The sequence below is a fragment of the Macaca mulatta genome, chromosome 7 (assembly GCF_049350105.2).
Source record: "Macaca mulatta isolate MMU2019108-1 chromosome 7, T2T-MMU8v2.0, whole genome shotgun sequence".
Classification (NCBI taxonomy): domain Eukaryota; kingdom Metazoa; phylum Chordata; class Mammalia; order Primates; family Cercopithecidae; genus Macaca; species Macaca mulatta.
Window position 1 is genome coordinate 118,346,877 of NC_133412.1, and position 23,771 is coordinate 118,370,647.

The window sequence follows — 23,771 nt, forward strand, 5'->3', positions numbered from 1 at the left end:
TGTATCCAGCTGAATCAGACTACCATCAGTACAATTTCCTATCTCTTTGCAATTGCACATACTGTTTTTTCTGGATGAAATCTAGAATCCATACCATACCCTATTTAGCTGTGAAAACAGCTCAGTTTCTCTGGGAAACGTTCCCTAATTCACAAACAAAATTATTACCTCTTTTGTTATACCATTACGTCTTGCACTGACACCCTTTTTAATGATACTACCATTGCTTTACTTTTCTTCAACTCTCAGATTCTTGATCCCCGAAGATTATTTCCCACTGATTACCTACCAAGGCTTATCATAATTGGGAATGTGTGACTTAACCAGGTGTGTTTCGTATACTGGCTTGCATAAAACTAGCGTTAACAAAGAGATAGCTGCACTTCTACGCATGCAAAGACAGTATATACGTGCTTTGGAGTCCAAAAGATGAGCTGACACCCTAGTTTGATGTTTAATAATAGTATTCATACCTTACACAAGTTACTTAACTGCTTTGGAACTTCGTTCCCTCATCTAACAACATAAACCTTGAGAAGGGTAGTGAAAATCTAAGTTCGTGACATATATAAAGCAGCTAGTGCATAGTAGGCACTCAATATGTATTTGTCCTCTAAGGGGAGAGAGTGACCCAAAGAAATACGTAAACTTATCCTTAATCCTTTTTCAGGCTGAACTTCCTAATCTATAATTTTTCAAGTATTTCTATAAAATCGAGGAGATATCTGATTTTTAGGTCATATCTACTTTGTAAAAATGGAACCCACTTTTGGAAGAATATCTTTGGAAATGGAAAATAATAGATTTTTAAAACCTGGATTTGAGTTCCCTTGTGACCCTAGTCGTGTGACCTTGGGAGTCATTTAAGTTTTAGCAGTGTGATTGATCTCGTAATAGTATAATACATACTTATATATGCAATATTTAGTGTTTTCCAAAGTTGCCTAATCTTTTTTTTTTTGAGTTGGAGTCTCCCTCTGTCACAGAGGCTAGAGTACAGTGGCGTAATCTCGGCTCATTGCAAGCTCTGCCTCCCGGATTCACACCATTCTCCTTCCTCAGCCTGCCAAGTAGCTGGGACTACAGGTGCCTACCACCACGCCTGGCTAATTTTTTGTATTTTTCGTAGAGACAGGGTTTCACCGTGTTAGCCAGAATGGTCGTGATCCGCTGGGCTCAGCCTCCCAAGAAAGTTTCCTAATTTTAGGAATCACCTTTGAGTGCATGTAACATCTGTTGATTCTGGGGCATCATCTTGTGCCTCATGAATTCATCTTTCTGGTTAGAAATCTGTGTTTTTAACAAGTAAATTAGGTATTTCTAGGATCAAGTTATAAAAATACTACTGTTATTGAATTCACTATATTAAATTTAACCTTTTCTCAAAATAAGTTGCTAATGTTTTGGATTTTATATATTTGGGTTTGCTTTGCTTTCAGTAAATAAGTGATTCCCACAAATTTATTGTGGTTTAATTGGTAAAACATAAAAATGATAATGCTCAGAATAAAGACTGTTGGACAATAAACACAAAAATAACAATTATTTTAAAATTCCACCTGTAGTCTGCCACTACCTATTAAAGCACATTGTGGTAAATTTTCTGAATGATGTTATAATAAACTTCTTCTAGTGTATTAAATTAGTTTTGCCTATTAATAGAAAACATTTCCACCCAAAGCCAGTATGTTTATGGGTCTTTTTTTATGAATTAACTGTCAAGACTAAGAATTTATAAAGATATGTGTGTTACTTCCACAAATTCTCTATGATTTAATATCGGATATTCTTGAAACTTTTCTCTATGAACTTACTTAGTGCCCTTTATTCTACAGTCCTTTCTAGCCCCGTTTCCCTAGCTACCTCCTCTTCCCACCTTCCTGTTTTTATTAAAATACAACATTATTTTTTAAAAGTATATTTCACTGGGCACAGTGGCTCACACCTCTACTCCCAGCACTTTGGGAGGCTGAGGCACATCAATCACTTGAGCCCAAGAGTTTGGGACCAGCCTGGGCAACATAGCAAAACCCCATCTCTATCAAGAAAATTAAAAAATAGCTGGGAATGGTGGTGTGCGCCTGTAGTCCCAGCTATTCAGGAGGCTGAGGCAGGAGAATTGCTTGAGCCCAGGAGGTTGAGGCTGCAGAGAGCCAAGACAGCGCCACTGTACTCCAGCCTGGATGACAGAACAAGAGCCTGTCTCAAAGAAAAAAAAAAAAAGAAATTATATATATATATACACACACACACACACACACACACACACACACACATATACACACATCATTATTTCTTAATGGTTTACATTGGAGCTACATATAAAAATGGACAATGACTCAAATATATAATGCCTAGGATTTTGCATTTAGTATATGTTTTATGGTTGTAATCACTGCAGAGTATTCATAAAGAGTGATTAGTTTAAACATTCAAATGTAAATTAAAATTTTTGTTATTCAGTAGAAGGAGGCCTACATTAAGGTTTTGCTTTTTTTTTTTTTTTTTTTAAATTACAGATATAATAACATTTGGGTACTTAAAATGTGTTAGGCACTGTGCTGAACCCTTTACATGTATTTTCTTCATTTCATCCTAACAACAGTTGTAGAAGAGGTACTGTTGTCTCTGTTTCACAAGTAAGGTTAAGTGACTTGTCCAGGTCTTCTCAGCAGTTTGAGTCGCAGTGCTATAATTTAAAGCCAGGAAACATGATTCCAGATACTGAGCTCTGTATCCCTATGTAGTTTACTGTCTCATCAGTGAAGCCAGTATAGAAGGTTAAATTTCATGGTGACTTACCTTTTAAGATTGAATATCTCTAAATCAGAATCTTCCCTAAGCATACCAATAAAGAAAAATTACTGAGTCTTCTCAGTTTTCAGATTTTTCATTTTTCATGGGAATAGGAGAAAAGAGAGAAATGGGGAAATAGGTAGCTCTTAGGTCACATTTTTTAAATTCTGGATTAAAAAAAATTTGGTTTTAGTGTAAAGTTAAAGGTGTCCATTAAAAAAAAATACTTGTCAGGCCAGGCACAGTGGCTCACACCTATAATTCTAGGACTTTAGTAGGCTGAGATGGGCCGATCACTTGAGCTCAGGAGTTCAAGACCAGTCTGAGCAACATGGCAAGACCATATGTCTACAAAAAATACAAAAATAAGTTGGAGGTGGTGGCATGCACCTTTGGTCCCAGCTACTAGGGAGGCAGAGGTAGGAGGATTGCTTGAGCCTGGGAGGCAGAGGTTACAATGATCTGGGATTTTGCCACTGCACTCTAGCCCAGGGAGACCTTGTCTTAAAAGAAAAAAGAAGCCGGGTGCTGTGGCTTACGCCTATAATCCTGGCACTTTGGGAGGCCAAGGCGGATGGATCACAAGGTCAGGAGTTCGAGACCAACCTGACCAACATGGTGAAACACCATGCTGGGATTACAGGCGTGAGCCACTGCACCCGGCCTACACCAGTAAATTTTTTAATTTTAATTTTTGATGGAGGCAGGGGCTTGCTTTGTTGTCCAGTCTGGCCTTGAACTCCTGGGCTCAAAGAATTCTTCTGCCTCGGCCTCCTAAAGTGCTGGGATTACAGATGTGATTCACCATACCTGGCCTAATTATAATTTTAAAGCCTATTTTTTGAAATGTTGTAGTATAGTGTATAATAAATGTTCTTAGCTGCTAAGAACAAGGACAGGGAAAAGTATTATATCATTTAAAATAGGATAAAACTTCAAAAAGTACTATAATGTTATAGTTCCTAATATTATGTTACTTATCTTTTTAAAAGGTTAGAAGTTGAGATAGGTTTAGGGGGGAGATATGTACCTATGTGTAATATTACTGGAATCATTCAAATATTTTAAAGGGTTTACAACATCCAGTGTAAGCATAATTGGTCAACACATGAACTATAGGTTTGGGTGGTGATTCTGAAGACGATAGGTCACTTGATATTTCATCTAGTGCATTAGAAATACAAAATAAACAATACCCAAGACATTGTAAGCATACAAAAGGTTAGTAAATTTCATGACAAGTTAATTTTTAAGATTGAATATCTAGGCCGGGCACAGTGGCTCAAGCCTGTAATCCCAGCACTTTGGGAGGCCGAGACGGGTGAATCACGAGGTCAGGAGATCGAGACCATCCTGGCTAACACGGTGAAACCCATCTCTACTAAAAAAAATACAAAAAACTAGCTGGGCGAGGTGCTGGGCGCCTGTAGTCCCAGCTACTCGGGAGGCTGAGGCAGGAGAATGGCATAAACCCGGGAGGAGGAGCTTGCAGTGAGCTGAGATCCGGCTACCGCACTCCAGCCTGGGCGACAGAACCAGACTCCATCTCAAAAAAAAAAAAAAAAGATTGAATATCTAAATCAGAATCCTCCCTAAGCATACCAATAAAGAAGAATTAATGAGAATTCTCAGTTTTGAGGTTTTTCGTCTTACTCTGCTGCTGAACTGTTGTTGCTCAAATAATTTTGCCAAACAGGAGAACTCAAGGCTTCGTATATGATTTTTGGGCTTCCCTGAAAAGCCACTGCAAGGAAGCAGTTGCTCATGAGGTTAACACTAGGGAATTTCTGCTGACTTCTGCCCCCAGGAAATGCACCAGATATATGCACACAAAACACACACACACACACATAGACGTTTTTAGAAGACATTTTGCCACTAAAATGGAATGCAAGATCATGTGGATTAATGACTCCCAGATGCCCAGTTACGTTGTAACCCTGGAGTAAAGTTGGGGCAACAGGAATATAATTTTCCTGTGGTAGAGCCTGGGAAAGCTTTGCTGTTATCATTAACCATTGTTGGCCAGGTGCGGTGGCTCACGCCTGTGATCCCAGCACTTTGGGAGGCTGAGGTGGGTGGATCACCTGAGGTCAGGAGTTCAAGACCAGCCTGCCCAACATGGCGAATCCCCATTTCTACTAAAAATACAAAAACTTAGTTGGGCATGATGGCGGGCACCTGTAATCCCAGCTACTTGGGAAGCTGAGGCAGGAGAATTGCTTGAACCTGGGAGGTGGAAGTTGCAGTGAGCCAATATCATGCCACTGCACTCCAGGCTGGGTGACAAAAGTGAAACTCCGTCTCAAAAAAAAAAAAAGGAAAAAAAACACCATTGTTAAGAATTTTTTTTTTTAAAAACTTAGTAGCAAGTAGTACCTCTGTGACTACTCTGTCCATTACTTAAGAGATCCTATTACAGCTGCATTTTAAAAATGTCCCTTACAATAAAAAAGGTGGTTTTGAAGGGTATAAATATTTAAATAAATATTAGGTTGGTGCAAAAGTAATGGTGGCTTCTGCCATTTTTAATTGCATACTCCTTTTGCACCAACCTAATAATTAGTAGGTGCACCTATAATCTAAAATATGTAAGTAAATAAAAAGCTGTTATTTTTATGTGCTTAGCAGCTGTGGTCATTATAAGGTCAACTTCTGTACTATGTTATTTCTGATCTTTTTTTCTTTTTTGAGACAGTCTTGTCTGTTGCTCAGGCTAGAGTGCAGTGGCGCAGTCTTAGCTCACTGCAGCCTCCACCTCATGGGTTCAAGTGATTCTCATGCCTCAGCCACCCTAGTAACTGGGATTACAGGTGCATGCCACCGTGCCTGGCTAATTTCTTGTTTTAGTAGAGACAGGGTTTCACCATGTTGGCCAGACTGGTCTCAAACTCCTGGCCTCAAGTGATCTACCTGCCTTGGCATCCCAAAGTGCTGGGACTACAGGTGTGAGGCACCACACCTAGCCTGCCATTTCTGATTATCTTAAATTATGTATGAACAGGCAGTCAGGCATTTTAGGACATGAATATTTTTTGTGGACGTAACTCAAATTGAGTAAGATGGAACTTGATTAAAAACTTTTTTGGTAAATTTCTGAAAATTTAGTCTGTGATATAATTTAGTACTATTCTATTTGGTAGCAATAAGTTGTTCATTGTTTTATGAAAGAGAATAAGATTTTTCCATATTTATTTACATGTTTTATTTCTCATGTAAAGAAAATCAAAGACAAAAAAAATGCTTTTCTTCTTAAAAGTAACTCGTACCTTCATATAATTTTTTATTTCTTTTTTTTAATTGCTTTGAAATAACTGTTGAATATGTTCATTCACTGCTAGTGGCTTCCTTTTTTAGATGGCAGAATCATAAACATATTTATATCTTTTAGCCAGCAGTTAATTCTACTCCATAAAATTACATCACACTCACACATCCAACTCTGAACCAAGTATTTACTAAATCTGTCTTGGCAACAAGAACAAATACGTTGAAAACCAAATTTAACTTTCTTCCCAGACTCATTTCTCTTCCTTTGTTGTCCATTTTTATTAGTAGCATTACCATTTTCCCAGTTATGGAGGCTTAAAGCATTACAGTTATTTTTTGTCTATTTCTCTTTACCTTCCAAGTTTAGGAGGTGGCTTACCCTATTATTTACTCTCAGTCTAACTTAATGTATCTGCTGCCACAGTTGTAATTTGGGCCCTCTTTACCACTTCCCTGGGTAATTACAAATCTTTCTGGTAAGGCTTCCCTCTTATTTTCATTCCTCTTAAATCCAGGCTGCATAATCTTCCAGAATTGTCTTTCTAAAATACAGTCATTATCTCTTCCTTACTCAAAACCTTGATTAACACATAAAACTAACCCCCGGAAAAAACAAAAACCTTGAGTGCTTCTGTTTTCTTTCTTTTTTTTTCTTATTTTTATTTTTTGCAGTTGCAAGATTTAATAGAGTGAAAACAGAACTCCCATACAAAGGGAGGGGACCCAGGGAGGGTAGCCGTTACCAGCTCGAATGCCTGGGTTTATGTCCTGATCAATGCCCATCCCGCTGTGCTCTCAGGTGATAGATGATTGGCTATTTCTTTACCTCCTGTTTTTGCCTCATTAGCATTTTAGTGAGCTCTCTTTACTACCTGATTGGTTGGGTGTGAGCTGAGTTGCAAGCCCTGTGATTAAGATGGATGCAGTTACCTTCTGAGCTAGGCTTAGGGATTCTTAGTCGGCCTAGGAAATCCAGCTAGTCCTTTCTCTCAGTACCCCCTCTCAACGGGAAAACCCAAGTGCTGTTGGGGAGGTTGGCTGACGACCACTCTAACTGCTTCCTGCTGAATTGGGGTGTAGTAGGGGTTTTGCAGTTGAGATTTCCTCGGGAGGGGTGCCTTCGATGTCACCAACATTGGAGCATGGGCTAGCAGGCCGGTCCAGGGGTTCATGGTATATCTTAGTCATGGACTGCATCTGGGGCTCCATTTGAAGAACCATTTGTAGCTTTATAGCTTCAATTCTGGAAGAGACAAACTTAACGAGGAGGTTAAAGATACAGGGTCCAAAGAGGAGTAACAATATTATAGCTGCTAGAGGTCTTAAGAAGGGGAGAATCCAGGGCATCCATTGGCTGAGGAGGCCCCAGGGTCAGGTGTTTTGAAGCTCCTCTACTCTACGTTGTATTTGATCTCGAATTTCTTTACCTTCCCAGCGATGACTCTGGATTGATTAACATAATAACAGCATTCTTCCCCTAAAAATAAACAGGTTCCCCCTCTTTCGGCGGTTAGCAAGTTTAAAAGCTCTTCGATTTTGAAGGACTACTGCTGCTAGGGAGTTAAGCTGATCTTGCAAGGTGACCAGGGAGTCGGCAACCTGTTCCATGTCACCATTTAGTTCTTGAGATAGTTTGTAGTAGAACTGAGTAGAGGTTGTGATACTGCCAATGCCAGTACCTAGTCCGCCTAGCACTCCTGTTCCGTTAACAAAAGGAAGAATGGATACTGTTGTTGCGGGGCTTAGGTACAACATAATTGTATAAATCTTGTTCAGTGTAGATGGTCATAGGCGCACTAAGAATGAGAGGAAGCGCATAGATTCCAAAGAGCCATTCAAACAACGATAGGCTGAGGTACCACAGACAAAAAATACTCCTGAGGGTAGGCAGACTATTCGTGTGGGAGGAGTTACCCACCTGATGCATTGGGAGTTGGTTGTGTCTATAGTATTGCTAAATTTTACACAGGAGAGGTTTGAGGTATGGGTTATTTCCAGATTGGAAACAAGAGGTCCTACTAAAACGGAAGTGGTGTTTATTTCTGTGCTGAAGTTGTTCCATTGTTCAGGTGCAGGGATTGAAATGTATGACCTGAAGTGCAGGGGGAGGCACATTCAACAGTTAGTAGGGTTTTGGGCCGAGGCCTCATGGAGCCCAGTGAGGATGGTATTAAATAGGCTTACCAGGCGAGTATGGGTATTGAGGGTTTCATGTAGTTTTGAGAGATCTAGTCCTTTGTAGGGGTAGGGGTGCTATGTACCCGGGTCAGCTGGGAGATTACTTCCTTTACATGTTTTTCTCTTGCCTGATCTTGAATTCCACCTCCATCAGACATACCGGTATGGGTGAGGTAAGTTCAACAGACAGTGGCTCTGAGTCCTCCAGGACAACTAGGGTTAATTGTTTTCCCTGTCCAATAATGAGTATTTGCATGCATGCAAAGAGTGGCAGAGTTACAGCAGTTTCGGGGCATATGGGTGTGGGCGGTGAAGGTGGGGTTTCTCTTAGGTAAACTCCTATACGATGGGGCATCAATATTTCCGGAAAGCTGCATTCTCCATAGAAACTCTTGGTAAGGGGAGCTACTGGTCATACAGTGGCGTGGAGAGGGTGCAGTGAGAGTGAAAGGGGGTAAGATAACAGTAAGGAGAAAAATATGATAAGGGAGGGCCATGGGGATTTACGATTTTCGTTACTTCCCTCACGGTTGTTGCTTGAAGACCAGGCGCAGATTCTCTAGAGGTTCACAGGAATAGCTAGCGTTGTCTGCTGGATTTTGGGGTTCTTTTGGCAGTATCCAGGGTTTGACTCGAGTGTGATGTATCCAAGACTCCACTTTAGCCACTTTAACCACGATTGGGGTAGATTAAATGACTAGGTATGGTCCTTCCCAGGATGTGTCTAGGGATGGGGAATTAGAGGGAAGGGACTTGACTAATACCATGCCACCAGGGTGGAATAATTCCTTTACCTCTTCTCGGGGACAGGCTCCTTGTAATGTTTTAAGAACTTGTTGATATTTGGCTAAGGAGGTGATGTCTGCAACTAAGTTGACTGTCTCTCAGTCAAGCACAAGTTCATTGGTTAGGAAAGGCCGTCCATACAGCATTTCGTATGGGCTAAGTCCTGCTTTTTGGGGACAGTTTCGGATTCTTAGCAAGGCTATAGGCAGCAGAGCAGGCCATGCGAGGTGGGTTTCCTGGGTTAGCTTTTTTAGATGTCCTTTGAGTGTTTCATTCATTTTCTCGACCTTCCCTGAGGATTGTGGCCTCCAGGCACAGTGTAAGTGATATTGTATACCTAACACCTGGGATACTCCCTGGGTTACTGTAGCCTTGAAAGCGGGGCCATTGTTACTCTGTAAGCCTCAGGGAGGTTGGAATCTGGGAATTATTTCATGAAACTAGTGCCGTTATTACCTCTTGGGTCTTTTCTGTCCTACAGCGGAAGGCCTCTGCCCAACCAGTGAAAGTATCTACCCAGACTAGTAGATACTGAAATCCCTGAGATTTGGGCATGTGGGTAAAATCTAGTTGCCAGTCTTCTCCTGCGTAATGGCCTGTTCTTTGTTCTCCTGAAGGAGCTTGGCGATAAGGCAGGGGATTATTTCTTTGGCACACTTCACGGGCCCTGACTACCTGCTTGATAGTTTTGAAAAGGCCTGGTCCAATAAATAATGATTTGGCCATCTGATGGGTGCTATCAATGCCTAAGTGAAAGGTTTGGTGAAGGGTTTTAAGTAATTTCCATTGGTTAGCTGCAGGCAAAAGTACTTTTCCTTCTTCGGTGGCTAGCCATCTTGAGGGGAGGAAACTATGTCCTCTTGAGGTTCCCCATTCTATTTCTTCTTCTGAGTACTGGGACTTGGTTTCCCAGAGGGGATTACCCCATACCAGGGGCCCTTCTGTAAGCATTTCTAATGGAGGGTCCTGTCTTGCGGCTCTTTGTGCTTCAATATCCGCTTGACGGTTCCCTTCTGTTTCCCTTCCCTTTCCTTTCTGATGACTCCGGCAGTGTAAGACTGCCACCTCTTTAGGTTTCTGTACCGCCAATAATAATCTCCTAATGGCTTCCTGATGTTTGATAGGTGTTCCCTCGGAAGTTAGGAATTCCCTTTCTCTCCATATTGCTGCGTGGGCATGGAGGACTAGGTAAGCATACTTAGAGTCTGTATATATGTTTACCCTTTTTCCTTCTCCTAATTCTAGTGCCTGATTAGTTTTGCCAGCTGAGTACTAGGCCCTGGAGTGAGGGGATTACTTTCAAGTATTCCATTATCACTGACCACTGCATACCCCACTTTTGGAAGTCCTTTTTCTACAAAGGAACTTCCATCAGTATACAAGTTGAGGTCGGGATCAGTCAAGGGAACCTCTGGAAGCTCCCTTCAAGCGGCATACGTTTGAGCAATTACTTGTTGACAGTTGTGTTCTATCTTTTCTTCATTGTCTGAAAGAAATGTGGCTGGGTTAAGAGTTGCACAAGTGCGCAGTTGCAGCACTGACCCTTCAAGTAATAGAGCCTGATATTGATATTGATACCTGATATTGTTGTCTGACAACCACAAGTCTTCTTTAGCAGTGAGAATGCCGTTCACATCATGAGATGTCCACACAGTAAGATCTCTTCCCTGTATTATTTTAACTGCTTCAGATACTAAGACTGCTAATGCTGCCACTACCTGTAAAGAATGAGGCCAACCCTTTGCCACTACATCAATTTCCTTACTCAGGTGTGCCACAGGTTGCAAGCTTGTCCCTTGGACCTGTGTAAGGACCCCTAGAGCTGTTCATTTTTTCTGTGACACATAAAGAAAAGTCTTGCCCTGTTGGCAAGCTTAACACGAGCGGTTCTCTGTTTTCTGCAGAACAAAGTTCCTACTCCGTGGCATAACTTTTTTTTTTTTTTTTTTAAGATGGAGTCTCACTCTTGTCGCCCAGGCTGGAGTGCAATGGCGCAATCTCAGCTGACTGCAACCTCTGCCTTTCAGGTTCAAGTGATTCTCCTGCCTCAGCCTCCTGAGTAGCTGGGGTTACAGGCATGTACCACCACACCCAGCGAATTTTTGTATTTTTAGTAGAGAAGGTGTTTCACCATATTGGCCAGACTGGTCTTGAACTCCTGACCTCAGGTGATCTGCCCACCTCAGCCCCGCAAAGTACTGGGATTACAGGCACGAGCCACCACGTCTGGCCCCATGGCATAACTTTTAAGACCCTTAATAATCTTGCATCAGCTTCATTTCATTTTATATTACCTCTTACTATTTTTCTCTTCATGCCCTATGCTCTCACACTTTTAATATTAGTTTTCTTAATTTCTATGTGGAGGACCTAGGTGCCCTTTCCTAATTGTAATGGTCCATATCATGTCTGCTGTCTCAATTAATGAATTGAGACAGTGGAGGGTGCTTGAAGTATTAGCAAACTAGATTCCATGATTTACTATTTACTCTCTCTGTATTTGAATTAGATGAAAGTATTATAACAAAGAAAAAATATGTAATGATATTTGTGTGTGAAGAAGCCTTTAAACATATTTTTCTATATATTTTAGAATTGAGACGTAATGAACAATATTTCTTTCAACATTTCTTTAAGAAAAAATAGTGTAAAAAATAAAAATATATTAAAAATGGTTAATGACAGCTTCTTTTATAAATGAAAAACTCCTTGGAGATAACATGTCCTTTATATTTTTTTCTGATGAGACTTGTCTAACCATTTGTTTCTTGATAGTTTATGTTTGTGTAATTTTATGTTTGTGTGAACTGTTGAGCAAATTATTCCATTTACTAAGATTTTTTTCTCTTTGTCACAGAACACATTTTTGGGCTAACCGTGTTTCTGTTAGTTGATGTGTGCTGTATAAGTGTATACTAATTTTGATTATTCCATACTAAAGAAGAAATACATGAAAAATGGTCATTTACGTGGATTTCTTTCTTTAATCTTTGCCATTTTCACATAAAGCCAGGTTGCTATTACCATTAGCAGTTAACAAAACAATCTTCTGCTTAATTTTTAAAAATCAATTATTTCATTGAATTTACTACTGTTTAACTGCTTTTCTTTCGTAAAACCTAAAGTAATATATATTTCTCTTTTCTTTTTTTGCCTTGATACATTCATCTAACATATATTTATGGAATACCTGGTATGTGCCAAACACTATACTAGACTCTGGGAAGGAGAAATCATCAAAACTAGACATAGATCCTATTTCCATGGAACTAAAGAGTGTAAATAAAGAATCAGAAACTAAGATAAAAGTTAACCTAGAAAAGTACAGGTTGCTATGACATTGACCTGATCCATTTTCTGATGTCAGTGGATTTCCTTTTTGATTACACTTTTGTTGCCTGATTATCATGCTGTGATAATTCACTTGTATGACTCTCACACCTCACCCTGACATGTAAACTCCTTAAGGAAAGGAAGGGGCCGGGCATGGTAGTTCACGCTTGTAATACCAGCACTTTGGGAGGCTGAGGTGGGCGGATCATGAAGTCAGGAGTTCGAGACCAGCCTGACCAACATGGTGAAACCCTGTCTCTACTAACAATACAAAAATTAGCTGAGCATAGTGGTGCACACCTGTAATCCCAGCTACTCAGTAGATTGAGGCAGGAGAATCGCTTGAACCCAGGAGGCGGAGGTGGTGGTGAGCCAAGATCGCACCACTGCACTCCAGCCTGGGCGACAGAGCAAGACTCCATCTCAAAAAAAAAAAAAAAAAAGAAAGGTTTATTTTCTCTCTAGTGCCTAGTCCATTCTAGTATTGCAGTTACAAACATTTATCATGAAATAATGACTTAATGAACATGTATGAATAAATGGTAAATTATTTGTATGAAATAAATTTTCAGTTTTAAAAGACCATGTTACAATATCCTAAGATACTACATAATAAGCAAATATTTTTAAGTATTTGTTTTGGTTTTTTTTAGGATTTACAGGGTCATCATCAAATCCACAGCAAATTTCCAGTTTTGACTTCATATCCACAAAGACTTTATCAGAAGACTCAGTAGTAGTTGTTGGAAAAGGTATTTCAAAGTTATTTCACTTCTTAATTATATGTATTCACCATATAGAAGCAAAGCCTATCAATAAGGAATAGAAAAGAATTTGATTCAAGTGTTGAGCGGAACTTCTTTTTACAAATATATTACACTATCTTCATTAAAAGAATTAGAAGTGAATACTTACCTTCACGTTTCTATCTTCTAAGGAAACTAGTAAATTCATGTCATTAATTTTCAGAGGGATGTATTATGTGACTGCTGCAGTTTAGGTACTTCTAAGACAGTTTTAGGATAGCTTACTTAGATTTAGCATAGTTTAAATTCAAATAGCCCTTATTTATCAGCTTAATAATCAATGTAATTATCTCCCATACAAAATCTAGACAAGTGAAAATTAAACTCCCATTATATATTTTAAGGGGGCTAAGGGACCTTGAACAAAATTATTGCAAGTATCCTTTAAAGCTATTTTCTATTTTAATTGAAAACTAGAATGTAGTGGTATACATTGAGGGGATGCATCTTATTTTTGTTCAATATGATGAAATAGAATAAAAGTCTTGAAAATTTTTTCCTAACTTCGTAGCTTGATAGTCTCATTAAGTTATTTTATTTATTTATTTTCTTTTTGAGACGGAGTCTCGCTCTATCACCCAGGCTGGAGTGCAGTGGCCGGATCTCAGCTCACTGCAAGCTCCGCCTCCCAGGTTTACACTATTCTCCTGCCTCAGCCTCCCAAGTAGCTGGGACTACAGGCGCCCGCCACCTCGCCTGGCTAGCTTTTTGTATTTTTTAGTAGAGACGGGGTTTCACCATGTTAGCCAGGATGGTCTCGATCTCCTGACCTCGTGATCCGCCCGTCTTGGCCTCCCAAAATGTTGGGATTACAGGCTTGAGCCACAGCGCCTGGCCCATTAAGTTATTTTAAAACCCTCCTCAGATTGGCTACAGCTTACTCTTGTAAACTTATTTTCTGTTATTCCTTTATTTGCCCAACCAAGCTCATTTATTCGCTCCACATAAATGCTTTATAAACATTCAACTCTGCATGTAAACATCACCATCTCATAGATTTCTCTCTCTCCTTTACTTTATACAGATCCTTCCTGTCTTCAAATCCCAGCTCAAATTCTTGCTCCTTGAAACCATCTTAAACACCCAACTGCCAGGCGCAGTGGCTCACTCCTGTAATCCCCATACTTTGGGAGGCCCAGGCGGGCAGATTACTTGAACTCAAGAGTTCAAGGCCAGCCTGGACAACATGGCAAAACCCCATCTCTACCAAAAAAAAAAAAAAATTAGGCAGGCCTGGTACTGTGCGTCTGTAGTCCTAGCTACTCAGGAGGCTGAGGTGGGAGTATTGCTTCAGCTTGGGAGGTGGAGGTTGCAGTGAGCCGAGATTGTGCTATTGCACTCCAGCCTGGGTGACAGAGAGAGACTATCTTGAAACAAACAAACAAACAAACAGAAAACAAAAACAGCTCACAGCAACCTTTTCTTTATGTGTGCTTACCACTTGTAATATGCAGCTCTCACTTATTATCATGAACTGCCTTCTGGCACCTCTTATATTATTGCCCTGTTAGGGTATTTGTTTTTATATTTTATAATTATTTAGCAGTTTTTCTTATTAATTGTGTTGTTTGATTCTTGAAGGCAAGAACCTTACCTTAAACTGTGTTATCTAGATTACCATTACATAATTAGTTAATGACTATTTGGTGGTTGGTTGATTTCAGGCGTATTTGGAAGTTTAAGTTCAGCACCAGCAACCTGCAGCCAATCAGTGATATCTTCTGTGGAAAATGGGGATACATTTTCAATTAAACAAAGTATTGAACCACCATCAGGGATTTATGGAAGATCAGTCCAGCAAAATATTTCATCATATCTTGATGTTGAGAATGAAAAAGATGTAAGGTTATTTGCTAATTATTAGAATAAATTTAAGCTTACAGTATGTCATTGTTTTGTGTATATCAGATGTGGGGTGGTGAAAGTATTTCGATTAAAATTTTAAAAACCTTAGTACAGTTGAAATTTTGAGCCTTGGCAATGTGGCAAAACCCTGTCTCCAGGAAAAATACAAAAATTGGCCAGAAAAAATACAAAAATTAGTCACAGAAAGTAGAGAGCCTATTTTCTCTAGAAAAAATACAAAAATGTAGCCATAGCCATGCGTGCCTGTGGGCCCAGCTACTTGGGAGGCTAAAGTAGGAGGATCACTGGAGCTCGGACGGTCAAGGTTGCAGTGAGTCATGATTGCGCCACTGTACTCCAGCCTGGGCAACACAGTGAAACTGTCTCAAGGGGGGCAAAAAAAAAAGAAAGAAATTTTGATCCTTAATCATTTAAATAATAGATTATCCACCCTTCCCACTTAATAAAGGCATTCTCATTCTGGGGATAAAGTATGTAATATACTTTTTATTCTCTGTGTACTTTATATTTTACGTGTACTATATATACATATATATGTATGTATATATTCCGTTTTCTAGGATACACTTAAGTAGTGAAAGACTAATATCCTCAGAGACAAATTAGTTATCTGAGACAAAGATATTTTAAATATCAAACTCCCTGAATATTTTCAGATTTTCAACTTTTTCATGCAGGCTAAAGTTTCTATTTCAAAATCTACTTGTAACAAGATGAGACAAAAGAGAAAAGAAGAGAAAGAACTGTTTCACAATAAAGATTGTGAAAAGAAGGAAAAAAATTCCTGGGAACGAATGAAACATACAGGAACTGAGAAAATGGCATCTGAAGGTAAGTGGAATTTAAGTTTTGGTATTTTTTTTTTTTCTAGTAATAGTCTAAAGCTGATGAAATGAGGTTTCACTGGGGGTAATATATGACTAAGAATGAAATATCTTATATAACACTGAAATTTGCAAGACCCACAGTTTCTGTTTTAATTATATATAACTATTAAAATAATATGCTTTCTCATAAAAAGAAAAATGATTGTGTTTCTCCCTTCTAGATTTAGATATTTTTGGAGATGAGGTGGGGCTATCAAAAAATAAGAGTTCTCTTTAAGAAAACATTGCCTTCAGCCCTCCATTGAAAGGGTCCTGTTTAAAATGATCACTATCTTTAGTGTTTTCAGATTCAGATAGGTCACTTATTTAGATGTAAAGAATAAAGTCACAAATGCTTGTTAAGCTGAAGAGACCACATGTGGTCCAGTGCATTTATGCCAGAAAGAGTACTGAACTGGGAGCCAATAGACAGACCTGGCTTCTTAAGTTTCAGTTGTGCCTTTAATTAACTTTGTGACCTGGAAGCCGGCCTCAGTTTTCTGCCCCTGTGAATATCTTAATTATCTCAAAGGTCCAGATTATCTCAAGGATCTCTTCTATACTCCCTGGAAATATTCCTGTTTTGCTGAGGAGTGGTATCCCATTTTATAGCAGATAACTGAGATGGTGAAACTGGTTTATATTACATCATGATCCAAAAAGGTCATTGCATTTGTCATTTATTCAGTCTATCCTTGAGTACCTACAATGTTTTGTGCTCAGTCAAGAATAGGCTCTATGTTTCCTGGTGTTGTTTTTTAAAATATTGAATACATGTTAGGTATAGTAGCAACGAGGAAAAATCAGATGTTGAAATAAAAAATCATGTGAACTATAATACACATTAACTATTATTGCTTAATTACTGTTTTGTTTAATATTATTAAGAAACTGTGAAATGTAATAAACACTCTTAAATTTATGTTGCATCTGAAGTCTAGATAGCAACAAAATGCTCAAGAAGGTTACAAAAAATACTCTAAATTTAACAGACAGTATACTTCTCTTGAAGGTAAAAATAAAAAAAAGATTTAACCTAAATTAATATCTGAGGTTTTTCCTAGCTTTTATTTCCATTATAATACAACAAGTGGAGAAAACTGTATTTTGAAAGCTATTAATTGTTGAGAGTATGCCTGATGAGAGGTGTTAGCCTGTAACATTGTGGCTAAAGATGTCCCTAAAACCCATTAAATGTAGGTGTTTGTGAAACTTAAGCCTCTTAGCATTCTCACATAATTCACTATTTGTTATTGTCATAAAATTCAGGGAGAGAAAAACCCACGAAACTTCCTACCTAACTTAGCTAGTGTGAAGAGTAGAAATAGAAGTACAAATATTACAAATAGTAATAAATCATAAATTTGGGGGTATTCATTCTTGATGGATCAACTAATTTTGTGATTTTTGCCTATAATGTAGGCTTTAAAGATTGGGTTTCTGAGAAGTATAAGGAGAGTACCACTTTGAAGTCATCCTTATATTTGAAAATAAGAATATGCTTACACAATTATTATGTTGATCAGCTCAAAGTATAGCTGTTTAGCTCTATTTGTGGTTATGAACATATTAGCAGAAATAATTTTTAATAGCTAAATTCTAATTGGATATGTCTCCAGTTAAGAAACTTTCTGTCAGTTCACTGCTTCTCAAAGTGTGTTTCACAGACTGTGTGAACTGTTTGTTACTCATCTATGATAACATACATACAGACAATATTTAGCTTCTAGAAACTATTTTAACAATTTGACAGTGCCACAACACTTTTATTGTACTTTATAAAAGAATCAATCTGCAACACAGTGAAAGTTTTTGTTTTGTTTTGTTTTGCTTTTTTTGAGATGGGGTCTTTTCTGTCAACCAGGCTGGAGTGCAGTGGTGCAGTCTTGGTTCACTGCCACCTCTATCTCTCGGGTTCAAGCGATTCTTCTGCCTCAGCCTTCCGAGTAGCTGGGACTACAGGTGTGCACCACCATGCCAGGCTAATTTTTGTATTTTTAGTAGAGATGGGGTTTCACTATGTTGGACAGGCTAGTCTCGAACTCCTGACCTCATTATCCGCTCACCTCAGCCTCCCAAAGTGCTGGGATTACATGTGTGAACCACTGCACCCGGCCAACAGTGGAAGTTTTTTTTTTTTAAAAAACTTCATTTGAGCATCACTACTTTCAATTGATATTCTATACACCTACTTTTTCAAGATAACATTCTTCAGGTGAAAACAAAATAAAGATAGGTGATAGTACTTCATATTGTTATAATCTCAAGGTTGAAAATTTGGTGTTTATCTGTATATCTTTCTAATGAGTTATTGTTTCATGAGAGTGGGAATGGATTAGATATATTAAGGGAATTCTTAAAACTTCCACGTTCGTTTCTTCATCTGTAATGTCTGAATAATAATTATTACATAGGGTTGTTGAATGAATTAAATTAGATAGTATAAATGAAGGACATAGCACAATACCAGGGAAGATAATAAATGATAATAGTGCTATTTTTTTATTTGCTATTCTTTCAGGATTGGGATATTCCAAAGCTGGAGGATTTTATTTATACATGTTAGTCTTAGATATGAAACCTAAAGAGGGTCCATCTGAACCATCAAAAAAAAAAGTGAAAGGGGTCTATTATATAATTGGGATATCATCTTCCTCACATAACAAAAACTGGTACTGATTCAACGCTATAGTAATTTAAGGCATCATATTTTACCTTTTTACTTTTTTGTGTTAGATATGTGATAAAGTTTTTGAAAGCAGAGATTCTGTCTTATACCTCTTTATAGAAGATCACAGGTAATGGTGGCCGTAGATCTAAGTCCTGCCTCTGCCACTCATTAGCAATGGAACCTTAAGTAAATTTCTTAGTCTCTGTAAAACGCAATTATTTTCTCAGCTGCAAATAAAGATAGTTAGAATGCCTACCTCAACTTTGTTGAGATAATTAAATGCAGTAAAGTTTGCAAAGCATTTATCCCAAGGTCTGGTGCATAGTATTTAATAAATGTCAGCTAATATCATTAACACCTTGTTGCCTTTGGATTTTAAATGACCAACTCTGAATATGTAATTAGTATGCAACATCAAGTGAAATTTCTTATATTTGTGATTTCAGGTAACGTTTTGTCACAGATAGCATGGTTAATAAATAATTTTTGATGATAGTTATTTTCTAGTGACTAATATTTCCTTTCTAAAAGTATCTCTTAATATGGAAAAAGAGCCAGTAAATCTTCCTACTTATAAAAGCCCATTCTATATGACCCTTTTCTTTTTAATATCTCCACTGCATGTGTCTCGCATTATACAGTGCTCTCAAGGATATTATCCTGAGCACTCAAAGAGGATGATTTATGTTCTCAACTTATAGTACAGTGCCTTACATCTGGAAAATGCTTGGTCAATGTCTTATTACAGAAGAAACATCATTCTTATTACTACACATGGTCTTAGAATTTGTAATAGGCCACTAATTCTATATCAATAGAGAAAATCAACTAGAATTCTACATACAGATGCCATGAACCTTCATCTTCACTTCTCAGTTATAAAACAGGTATATATCCACATTTTTACAAAATGGGATCATACTGCTTCTTTGACTTTTAGCTGTTAAAATAAAGCCAGACTTTGTTATGACTCATGACTGAAAAACTACTTATATTTTTATTAAATATAATTTGTTAATAATTTTGCATATAAAAAGTAAAGTTTTCAATAGTTTTGGTTTCTGGGTACTGTAATTTTCCTCAAGACTAAACTAATAGTACTACGTTTCCATAATAAATGTTCATCACAACTGTAGTCAGAATAATGTTTGTATCCTTTGTATGAAGGTCTTCTTGGCCGGGCATGGTGGCTCACGCCTGTAATCCCAGCACTTTGGGAGGCTGAGGCGGATGGACGGCTTGAGGCCAGGAGTTCAAGATCAGCTTGACCAACATGGTGAAACCCTGTCTCTACTAAAAATACAAAAATTAGCCGGGCATGGTGGTGCGCGCCAGTAGTCCCAGCTACTTGGGAGGCTGAGGCAGGAGAATCGCTTGAACCAGGTGGCAGAGGTTGCAGTGAGCTGAGATTGCACTACTGCACCCTAGCCTGGGCAACAGAGTGACACTCCATCTCAAAAAGATAAACATTTTTAAAAAAAGGTTCTCTCATAGTTTAATATATTTTGTTTTAGGTGAAACATCTACTGGAGTCATTTCACAGTATAAAGAAAGGATGCCTTCTGTCACTCATAGTCCAGAAATAATGGATCTATCAGAACTACGACCATTCTCTAAACCAGAAATAGCACTGACAGAAGCCCTGAGGCTTTTGGCTGATGAGGATTGGTAAGTTCACCATCCTTAACTTAAAACTAAGCAGAGTTCTAAAGCTTTCTGTAAATATTTAATTAAAAATCTTGAAACACATTTTCTATTAAAATAACTTTAGAAACGATTATTTAGTTCTTAGGCATCAGAGTCTTTTCAGCTTATTAATGTAGCTGAACTCTGGTCCTAATAGTACTTTATTACCAGTTGTGTTATAACTTACATGCCATAAGAATATAATTTAGCTTTATTATGGATTATGTAAACCCTTTGATAACGGGTTACAAATTTCACCGTTTCTCAAAGTATGTCTCTGTGAAATATAATTTTTAGTTGTCCTGGAAATACCTACCTGCTCTTATTGCAGTTATAGCAGCCACCCAACCAGCCCAGCCAATAACTCAAGGGAGACAAAAGACAGTGGCAATGTGCATCCCACGTGTTTCAGCAGGAGCGTCCACTTACTGCCTTTGTCTCATTTCCTCCCTTGTTCCTTCAATATCTCTCATTGTACCCATCTTATACCTCTTCATCAGTTTTGCCTCTGTTCTAGAGCATATTCATCAAGTTTCAAATGTGCCATAATATCTCCTATTTTTTAAAAACCTCCAGGCTGGGCACGGTGGCTCATGCCTGTAATCCTAGCACTTTGGGAGGCCGAGGTGGGCGGATCACGAGGTCAAGAGTTCAAGACCAGCCTGGCCAACATAGTGAAACCCCATCTCTACTAAAAATAGAAAAAAATTAGCCAGGCATGGTGGCGGCGCCTGTAGTCCCACCTACTTGGGAGGCTGAGGCAGGAGAATTGCTTGAACCCAGGAGGTGGAGGTTGCAGTGAGCCGAGACTGGGCAGCTGCACTCCAGCCTGGGCAACACAGTGAAACTCTGTCTCAAAAAAAAAAAATAGAAGTTCTGCAGAATTTAATCCACTGGCATTCTCTTTGTACATTGATTTTGTAGCTCAAGGGCAGTCTTTTTCTGGCGATCTTTTTCTGTAAAGATCCAGGTAATAGGTATTTTAGACTTTGCGGGGCAGATGCCTCTGTTGCAGATACTGAACTCTGTTGTGCAAAAGCAGCCTTAAAACAGTATCTAAACAAATGGGCATAGCTGTGTTTCTATAAAACTTTACTTATAAAACATATTAAAACTTTACTCATTAAAAAAATCTGATGGAGCCAGATTTGGCCCATGAGCCATAGTTTGCCAATCCCTTCTTAAATTATTTCATTCAGTCTCACAGCTTTAAATTCCATCTAAACTCTGATATTTCATAAATGTGTATCTGTATCCCTGGTATCATTTTGAGCTCTAGACTCAAAAAGAAGTAATCCAACAGCCAACTTGGCCCTTTCACTTAGATGCCAGTAGACATCTTAAATTTAACATATCCAGAAAAGAAATCCTGAACTTCTTCCTGCCAACATGGATTAACAGGACTATATTGGCCTTCATACATGAAAGATCTAATAAAATTATACAAAATATATGAAACAATAGTTTTCAAGGGCCGGGCACAGTGGCTCATGCCTGTAATCTCAGCACTTTGGGAGGCCAAATCACTTGAGGTCAGGAGTTCAAGTCCAGCCTGGCTAACCCTGTCTCTACTGAAAAACGCAAAAAATCAGCTGGGGTATGGTGGTGCACGTCTGTAGTACCAGCCACTTGGGAGGCTGAGACACAAGAATCGCTTGAACCTGGGAGGCAGAGGTTGCAGTGAGCCGAGATCGTGTCACTGCACTCCAGTATGGACTACAGAGTGAGACTCCATCTCAAAAACAAAGAAACAGCAACAACAAAAAACAATAGTTTTCAAGATACTCTTCACCAGGCTATGGAAAGATCTCTGAGAGACAGGAAACAAACCAGGTGAGCCCTACAATTACCCAGCTTGCTTTCTGGAGAGAGTTTCCAGATTGCAGCTAAAGGAGGGAAAAACAGGCAGATAGCAGCAGAGATGGACATGGTGCTGAGAGTTTGAGGAGGCCATGGTGACTAGACTTTGCAGGACAGAGTGCCAGATAGAGCTCCACAGAGAGCTCCAGAGATCATAAGAGGATTTTATTCAAATGATAGCAGACAATGGGTCGGTGCCTGCGTGTAAATATATTTCCTGAGACCAGAACAAGAACCACTCAAAAAAGTTACAAGGAACAATGTCAGGAGCATATACAATGTTAATAATACTTCCTGTTCCCACCGGCAGAGAGGAAAAGTTCATAATTCACAGGGCATTGGGTAGAATACTCAGAGAGAGTTTTGCTCCATAGTGTAGTAAAATAAACCATAGACTGAATATTTGGTTCCCACCTAACGAAGTTTAAAAGCAAGGCCTAAGAGGATCAAACATTTGTTCCTTATTTGAAATATGTTTTCAAATAACTATATCCCAGAACAAAGCTGAAGAATATTTATAGGAATACAAAAATAGCTAAAGTAAATTTATAATGTTTGGCATCCAATAAGAAATTACCAGGCATGCAGAGAAGCAGGAAAATATAACCAATAGTGAGAAGGAAAAAAGCCAACAAGTGAAACCAATGCAAAAATGACACAGATGATAGAATTAGTAGACAAAGACATTGTAACTGTAACAATTGCATGCATTAACGAGGCTAGAGGAAAGGTTGAGCAAGTAAAGAGACATTTTATATATATAAGAAACCCAAAACTAATGTCTACAGATGAAAGCTATAATGTCTGAGATCAGAAATACACTGGATGAGATTAATAGGTTAGATATTCCAGAATAAAAGATGAGTGAAGTTGAAGACGTAACCATTGAAACTATTCAAAATGAAACAATGTAGGCTGGCCAATATGGCAAAATCCTGTCTCTACCAAAAATATAGAAATTAGCCAGTTGTGGTGATGCACACCTGTAGTCCCAGCTACTGGGGCGACTGGGGCAGGAGAATCACTTAAACCCGGGAGGCAGAGATTGCAGTGAACTGAGATTGTACCACTGCACCCCAACCTGGGCAACAGGGTGAGAGTCTGTCTCAAGGAAAAAAAAAAAAAATGAAAGTGAGAGAAACAAGACTGAAAAAAAAGTCCAGAAAATCTGTCAATTGTGGGACAACTTCAAGTTATGTGTAATTGGAGTTACCAGACAGAGAAGGAGACAGAAAAGAATATGTGCAGAAAAAAAATGGACACAATTTGTTCAAATTTGATGAAAACTGTAAACTCAGAGATCTAGGAAGTTCAATGAACACCAAACACAAGAAACATGAAAAGAAATATTTCAAAGGAGATATAATCAAAAGGCCTAAAATTAGGGATGGAGAAAATCTTAAAAATAGCTGGGGGCAAGACATTACATATAGAACAAAGATCAGACTACTTATCAAATACACTGCAAACCAAAAAACAGTTCAGTGAGATATTTACAGTACTGAAAGGAAAAACAAACTGTCAATCTAGAATTCTATATCCAATGAAAATATCTTTCAAAAATAAAAGTAGTGGACCGGGCATGGTGGCTCACACTTGTAATCCCAGCACTTTATGAGGCTGAGCCAGGAGGATTACTTGAGCCCAAAAGTT

At 38.6% G+C, this 23,771-nt stretch overlaps 1 protein-coding gene across 8 annotated transcripts in view; it reads left to right on the plus strand.

The window, feature by feature from the left end:
• The window catches only part of TOGARAM1 (TOG array regulator of axonemal microtubules 1), a 115,854-nt gene that overhangs the window by 50,857 nt on the left and 41,226 nt on the right, over window positions 1-23,771 (plus strand). For 6 of the 8 annotated variants that reach the window (XM_015143616.3, XM_077940946.1, XM_077940949.1 and 3 more), the window contains 4 exons: window positions 13,017-13,115; window positions 14,834-15,009; window positions 15,713-15,866; window positions 20,087-20,240. In XM_015143616.3, the coding sequence (XP_014999102.3) occupies window positions 13,017-13,115; window positions 14,834-15,009; window positions 15,713-15,866; window positions 20,087-20,240 (583 nt within the window). The remainder of the gene's footprint in view (window positions 1-13,016; window positions 13,116-14,833; window positions 15,010-15,712; window positions 15,867-20,086; window positions 20,241-23,771) is intronic. The other 2 variants (XM_077940945.1, XM_077940947.1) reach the window with 1 other exon arrangement.